This window comes from Azolla caroliniana, unplaced genomic scaffold (assembly GCF_043228905.1).
Source record: "Azolla caroliniana isolate FFs.n. ecotype wild unplaced genomic scaffold, voAzoCaro1.0.p SCAF_4, whole genome shotgun sequence".
Lineage (NCBI taxonomy): Eukaryota > Viridiplantae > Streptophyta > Polypodiopsida > Salviniales > Salviniaceae > Azolla > Azolla caroliniana.
In genome coordinates this window covers 21743267-21751047 of record NW_028230439.1, presented here as the reverse complement: position 1 = coordinate 21751047, position 7781 = coordinate 21743267, and the positions used below count along the sequence as shown (strand labels likewise).

At 39.3% G+C, this 7781-nt stretch overlaps 2 protein-coding genes across 2 annotated transcripts; one reads left to right on the top strand and one right to left on the bottom strand.

The window, feature by feature from the left end:
• Positions 1–850: 850 nt before the first annotated feature.
• Positions 851–4364, top strand: LOC147865409 (purple acid phosphatase 7-like). Its single transcript, XM_087318206.1, has 8 exons — positions 851–931; positions 1291–1524; positions 2341–2497; positions 2885–3016; positions 3112–3248; positions 3480–3608; positions 3706–3773; positions 3879–4364. Exons 1-8 carry the CDS (start codon positions 878–880, stop codon positions 4072–4074), a joined length of 1107 nt encoding a protein of 368 aa, XP_087174332.1. The 5' UTR covers positions 851–877; the 3' UTR covers positions 4075–4364.
• LOC147865408 (uncharacterized) lies at positions 4267–6454 on the bottom strand. Its single transcript, XM_087318207.1, has one exon. It carries the CDS (start codon positions 6379–6381, stop codon positions 5560–5562), a length of 822 nt encoding a protein of 273 aa, XP_087174333.1. The 5' UTR covers positions 6382–6454; the 3' UTR covers positions 4267–5559.
• Positions 6455–7781: the final 1327 nt, after the last annotated feature.

The following is a 7781-nucleotide window of genomic DNA, read 5'->3' as shown; positions in this document are numbered from 1 at the left end:
GCATGCTTCTTAAATTCTCGAGTTGAGTTTTTGGTTCTTCGTTGCAGGATTGCTATGTTTGAATGCATGTCATTGGTAAGGGTGGATTCTTTCTTCTAGCTCCAAACAAAGCGCCAACGTCCCCCCCCCCCCCCCCCCCCCCCCCCCCCCAATTATGTGGTTGTCTTTTTCCCCAAAACCTTAAAGGAAAGTAGGGACAAAACGGATCATACATACATACATACATACATACATATACACATATAGACACATAGACACATATAGACATACATACACACATATATACATGTGAGGTGGGTGGTTTGTATACATACACACATACACACACATATATATGTACATACATACATACATGTATGGTGGGTGGTTTGCATACATACATACACATACACACACACACACCCAGTACATACATACATACATACATACATACATACATTCATACATACATACATACATACATACATACATACATACATACATACATACATACATACATACATACATACATGTATGGTGGGTGGTTTGCATGGGAGAAAGAAAGGAAGGGGAAGGATGTGAGTGAGTGTGAGTGAGTGTGTGTCTTGTGTGTTTTTTGGCTATGGCTTCCACGATTGATTCGTTATGATTCTATCGTCTCCTCTCCCCCCACCCCCCTACATCAGCGCCACACCGAATCAAAGATTCTGAGAATATTCCCTCCATTCCATTCCTTGGAATCTAATCAAACAAATAAAAACGGAATACGAATCAGCAGAAAAGCTCGCTCCCAATCTTTCCTTCTCTCCTTCTTTCATCATCACCATCTTCTTCTTCTTCTCCATTTCCTTCAGCCTTTCCCCGTTTTCATTCCTCTTCGTCTGCAGCAGCTGCTGCTATGGCCGATGATAATCCCACTCTTCTTCTTGTTCTTCTTCCACGTTCTTCTCAGGTAACAAACAATCACCAAACTCTAGTCTTTTTTACATATTTATTTCCTTCTGTACTTTCTTTCTTTTTTTTCTGCTCCGTTTCCTTTCCTTTCCTTTCCTTCCCTTACACGCTAGTTAACCTCCTCAGATACAGTAAACAAAACCCTAGTTTCATTTCTGTCCTCCCCCTCCCCCATTCCCCCCGTTTCATTTCTTATTATTTTGATTGTTTTTTCTTTAGTTTCGCTTTCGAATCCCCTTCATGCCTTTCCAATTCTCTTCCCTTCCTTACCATCTTGTTTCCATCGTCTTTTTGTTCTTTCTCCGTACTAATCTGACATCTCTTTCAAATGATCGGTCTGAAACATATTATGGATAGGATCTTCGGGGTCACCATGGATGCACCAGAAGATGTCTTGCTTGGAACCGTGCTGTTTCCTTCTGTCTGTTTCTTGTTCTGTTTTTCCTTGCCTTTGATCTGTTTTCTCACCGAAACGAGAGCAACAAGATGAAGAAGAAGATTAATGGAGAGCCTTCAGAACGACTGAACTTCCTCGTTGTTGGCGATTGGGGTCGAGAAGGAAAATATAATCAATCTGAAATCGCTGTTCAGGTGCTCATTTTCTATTCTTTTCTTGCTTTCCCTTTTTTAAATCCATCATGTAAGTTCTTTAACTGTACAGTAATCTTTTGCTACTGTTTCAGTTCTTAACTGTATGGTGGCGCTATATCTGCTTTTGCGACTAATTTTTTCTCATCTTATTCTTGTTTTTGTTTTGTCATTACTTCCGTCTATGTCGAATGTTTAAGGTTACACATTAATTTCTGGGATAAACATGACAGTTGGACTGTTAAATCGTACAATTTAACGGTTTGCACAATCAAACCGAAGTAACTTCTCACTTAGGCGCATATTCTCTCCGTACACATTTCCAAGGCACTTTTTCTTCCACTCTATAAGCCTTCGTCTTTCTGAACTTATTCTTCCATTTTTCTGTGCTAAGCATGATAAATTAACTGCGTGACGCGTTTCTCCATTCTCATTTGTCTCTAAATTTGTTGTGTGTGTGTGTTTTCGCTACATGTTTGTGAGCCTTTACCTATTGAATGTCACTTTCATCTTCTTTGCGTAACATGATAAATAACCTGCTAAAACTTGACTGAGTTCGTTAGACAGAGAGATTATGTGGATGATTTAGTTTTGCTCAATGCCAATCAAAACATACACTTTGACGAAAGCTCTTCTTCTTCTCGAATTGAGTTTAACACGTTGATATTTGGCACTTTATCTGTTTCTTTCTAACACTATCCTTTTTTAATATCATTACTGAATATTTTTTCTTTAATGTGAGGCACTTCAAATTCTGTTTATACTATCGTGTCATATAGAGGTGTGTGCACCATGCTTACATTAACTTGTGTTCTGCAGATGGGAACAGTAGGCGATGATCTTGGGATTGAATTTGTGGTCTCTGTAGGTGACAACTTCTATGAGACTGGGCTCACAGGTGTTGATGACCCTACATTCGCAGTGTCTTTCACTGATATATACACTGCTCCAAGCCTACAGACAACATGGTACACAGGTAATATAAACATAACTTCTTTTTATCAAGGGAAGTAATGGTCTAACCAGAAAATTTAATAATGTGCCTGGCATAGTTGCTTTTTTAAGTTTATTGTTTTTTCAAAGATAGTTTTTTGGACATCTATCTAAGGAGACAAATGAAATGATTGATTGTTTTGGTTAAGATAGTTCTTCACATGATCTATAGTAGACTAATGATCCAAATGTTGTCAATTATTTTATGTAAGATAGTTTTAGTAAATTCTACATTTGAGGAATGATTCAATAGTTGTCGAAGGTAAGCAGTTACATATCTATATTAGGCTAATGGTCCAATTCTTGTCTAATATAATTTATTTTCCTTGACTAATGAAATTGCGCTTGATACTTGTCAATTTCATTATAGTGCTTGGAAACCATGATTACATGGGAGATGTTCTTGCTCAATTGAGTGATGAGATTGTCAAACGTGATCCAAGATGGTTCTGTCGACGTGAATTCCAGTTACACCCTGCTCTTTGTAAAGGATCAGCTCCTGGTACCTTTTAATGAACACCGTTTGTACTTATATTTGGAAGTTTCTATAGTAAGTGGGTTTTATTTTATCTTTACCAATATTCGTAAATTTTCTAGGGGATTGTAATGCCAAGGTCGATATGTTCTTCATTGATACAACACCTTTTGTGAATGAGTATTGGGAAAACAATACACAGAACTTCGATTGGAGAGGTTTAGCTCCTCGTGCTGAACAACTACAGTCTCAGCTACAGGTGAGTTAGGAGTTTTGAGTCTACTCATTATATACATGCACATGCAATAGTGATCATGTGAATTGATGGTCAGATTTGCATCCACATTTTGTGTGCATTTAGAATGCTCTATGTGCAGCCACACTACAGGCATATATCAGTAGCTGCCATATTCTGATAATGAAGATAGTTTGAAACAATAGTTCATTTAAACTATATATATGTATGTGATGGATCAATTTCTTTATGCAGGACCTTGAAATCAATTTGCAAAACTCTGATGCCACTTGGAAGCTAGTTTTTGGACATCACCCAATCCATACAGTTGGTCATCACGGAGATACTAAAGAGCTATTGAATCAAGTTTTACCGATTCTTGAGGTATGAGAGCATTGTGTTCTTCTCATGAGATTATTTTGAATGGCTTTCTGATGGATTGGATTGCATTGCATTGCATTGCACTGTGCGCATCTTGTAGAAGTACAAAGTGGATGCATATATCAATGGACACGACCACAATGTTCAACACATCAAACGTGCTGACAGGTTTGTAAAGTTTGTGTTCGGTTTTATGATTGTGGTGACTTTGTAACGTGTTTTACAATCAAGTATTAAGTCTGATTTGACATTTTGCAAATTCTTATCTCTTAGCCCTGTCCACTTTATTACGAGCGGTGGCGGCTCAAAGGCTTACAATGGTTTACAACCATATGGAGATGATGCTGGAGTACAATTTGTATTCGATGGGCAAGGTTTTGTTGCTGTATCTATGACACCGACACTAGCTTCATTCAAGTTTTATGATGTCTTTGGGTCTGTATTATATTCTTATGTTCTCGAGAAATGAAATGAATCGGACTTTTGGTAGAGATTTCTGTCGTCTCTCAACCTCCTGTGCGATCAAATTCTTTGCTAAAGAGACAGATACGTACATGTAAGGGTGGTTTAGGTTAGGTGGTCTACATACATACATAATGTGTACGAAAGCTTTTGGACTCTAAATACACAATTGATGGGCTCTTGTAATACACCATTGATGTATCATTTTCACTATGGAACACTTCTCTTATAAGAAGATGCAAAGAAGAACAATATTATTGTACATTGTAGGGAAATTGATAAAGCTTTATTTTGACTTATCATACATATCTTCTAAGCTTCTTTATGCTCCCACTAAAACTTCCGATTGAAATAATAAAAAAGTTAGATGGAGAAACAGATATTTCAATTATTTTTGCATATTAATTGGAATTCTGTCTAATAATAATAACCTTAATATTATTTATCACGCAAGGGAGTGCATAACTCTTCTTGGTATATTATGTTGTGATTTTCTATAGGCATATCTATACAAAACTCTTTGCAGGGCTACTACACCTTGCTTGGGCTGTAAGCTAATGTTGGGACATGCTGTCAAAAACCTAAGGGTATAGTGGCAACATGCTCATGACATTGGCATCTGTGATGTTGTAGATATGTTAGGTTGAGAATGAACTGGAAAACAAGTGGAAATCAGCTTGTGAGGTATATAACTTGCAAAATTGGATGGGCTGATTATGGTGGGGAGATGGCTACTTGCAAAATTGGAACTGCTGATGGGGGGAAGGGATGGCAGCATTCAAATTTGTCGGAGAGAGTGGAGTGAGGTGAGGAGGGGAATTACACAATAGGAGGGAATTTGGGTTTTAAGTACATGTGCAAATCTGGATCTGAAGGACAGGTGGATGGACAACCATACAAGCTCACAAAGTAGTATCAGTTGAACCCTTAACTATGATTGGCAGTTAAAAAAGCTCATAAGAAGAGAAGGGCGTTTCATTTAAGAGGTGAAATTTGTATTCGAATTGGATTATATAAGAAATAACTCAAGTTATTATTCTGTAGTAGTGAACTCATTTGGCTAAACTGTAATAATTGGAACCAGCTAACTAAGTGTATCCTCCTAAATAACAAAAAATGATGGATAGGGGGGCGGCTGGTTTGAGAGGTAGTATTTGCAAAACTGGATTTAATTGGATGTAATATTGAAAGGATAGGGTAAGTAAGGCCATGCCCAACATACTATTATAACAAGCTAACTCTAGATCTTAATTCAGCCCAACTCTCATATGAGATCCTCTTACTAGATATGGATATAATTTGGAGGGCTCATTCATTCACTCGGGCGCTAATTAAAGAGGTTTGATTATGCCCTTATACCTTCGGGAAAATAATGAAGCTTAATTAACACCCTATTATGTAGGATATTCTATTCCTCTCTCTGTATGAATTAGTAGTAAATCGGATGAGGTTAGGTTACCTAAGATAAAGTTCTGAGAGCTTTAACTACAGCTTAATTAGGATTAAGAAGGGGCTTGGGATTACTAGGGGTAGTAATGAGGATTCGGAGCTCAAGAGAAGGAGGAGGTGGAGAAGAAGAAGAAGAAGAAGTATAATTGGAGGGGCGGTCCAGAAGGAGGGGTGATGCCCTGCAGATGGGGCAAGAGGCGGAGTGGCTGGCGAGCCAAGTCCCGACACATGTGGCATGGAAGACATGGCCGCATGCTGGGAGTCTCCGCAGCCCCTCCCCGGCAGTGAACTCTGCCAGGCAGATTGCACATACCGCTGTTGTTTCCCCACCGGACATATGCTCGTATGTGTCGGTTGGGCGGCAACTGCCCCTCCCCTCCGTGGCATTGGCATTGGCACCATTGCTGTTGTCTGAACGGTTTTGGTCGTCATGGTGCCGGGGGGGCATGTGGGCCTCGTCATCGTGTGGACGGATGACATGGAAGGTGATGATGGGGAGGGAGTCAAGCTGCTTCTTCTTGAGTGTGGCAGGTCTGGAGGAGGCGATGGGGAGGCCTGGTGGTGGCTGCATGCCGCCACCGGAGGAGGAGGAGGAGGAGGAGGAGGAGTGGGCACGGAAGCAGCGGCGGAGGCAGCAACGGATGGCGAAGTGAAGAGCGAGGATAGTGAGGAGTAGGAAGAGGAGGGCCGCTGTGATGAAGATGACGTGGAGGTCGAGGCTGCTTCGGGAGGGGGAGGATGAGGAGCGGGCACCGCCCGGGCGGTGGAGTTCGGGATCGAAGGCGGAGCTCGGGGAAGGAAGGAATTCCTCATCGTGATTCTTATGATGATTGGTCTTATTGATCATTATATGGGTTGCTGCCATGGATCCACAAACTACAGGCAACAGATGAGGGAGGAGGTGGAAGGAGAACACAACATTGAAGATGGAGATGGAGATGGAGATGGAGATGTGAGTGAGTGAGTGAGTGTTTATGTATATATATGCATCCACCAGAGAGATTCTCTTCTTTCTTCTGCTGAATATATATATAATAATATATATATAAGAAAAAGAAAAGAAAAAGAAAAAGACAAGCAAATCTGTGGAGACGCGGAAACGCGAAGCATGTATGTATGTACATACACACATACTTCCGCAAAAAGAATATTCCTTGTGCTTTTTCGCCCAAAAAGCAAAAAGAATCTAATGAATAAGAAACCACCCCTAAAAAAAACTTATATTAATGCATATATACATATCCACATATTTTTACAGCATCTCATTCCCCATTACTCTCTCTCTCTCTCTCCCCTTTCACACGTACATGACACTCGCCCTCAACGGTTCAACTTGAGACCACATTATGTGTATCGACAAACCCATTATGTGTATCCACGAACCCATTATGTGTATCGACTCAATATATTATTGTGAGTCTATGCATTATCATGCTGAAGGAGAGTGTACTTGTCACACCCGTAGCTCATTGAGAACCCTGTGATTGTAGTGATGGTCTAGATAATTATCATGGTATCCTTTACACCAACCATTAAACTTTCACTCAAGCTTGGTATGCATTCTTTAAGATAATGGCCCCTTCATTCCCATCCAAATCATGTCGTACTTTTCTGACATGACTATGTTTCGTTTGGCTATAAAATTTCTTCGAATATGGAACTTTGAAGTGTTGCTCATGCACATCCCTCACATACATGTACTGTTGCACACGATATAAGCTCTATCTGAAACTCATATGCTTCATTTTGATTTTCTATTAAACAAAAAACAAGGAATGTTACCAAACAAATCATATCTTGCAATGTGCAAAGCTTTATTTTGGTAAAGTTATAGATTCTCTCTCTATCGAAACTAGAATAAAAACAAATGTCCGTTCGCCACAATTAGATGAGTCATTTCTCCTATTTCCACATGAATAACATCATTTTAACTTAAGTATCTCATCATGAGTGTGGCAAAAGTATTATGGTGCAACAAAAAATTCTTCACTAGTTTTAGAGTCCCTATACAATGTACCTCGAGATGTATTGATTATAATATCCAATCTACCATATATTCTTAGTGCATAATTGAATATAAGACTTCAAAATAGTAGTCTCAACATGAATATACATATTAATACATCTACTTGTCCAACCTATGTCAGATGAATGAATGCCAAGTTGGAACAAACATTAGCGATTGGTATTGACTAGTGGACAACACTGTGATACTAAATTTTACTCGACAACGTTTTTGATACCTAATGTTATTCGATCGTAGTG

Coding starts and splice junctions, on each gene's coding strand:
- LOC147865408 (XM_087318207.1), bottom strand. CDS start 6,381: ATGGCAGCAACCCATATAATGATCAATAAGACCAATCATCATAAGAAT.
- LOC147865409 (XM_087318206.1), top strand. CDS start 878: ATGGCCGATGATAATCCCACTCTTCTTCTTGTTCTTCTTCCACGTTCT. Junction 2,498..2,884: donor ACAGACAACATGGTACACAG/GTAATATAAACA, acceptor ATTTCATTATAG/TGCTTGGAAACCATGATTAC. Junction 3,017..3,111: donor TTGTAAAGGATCAGCTCCTG/GTACCTTTTAAT, acceptor TAAATTTTCTAG/GGGATTGTAATGCCAAGGTC.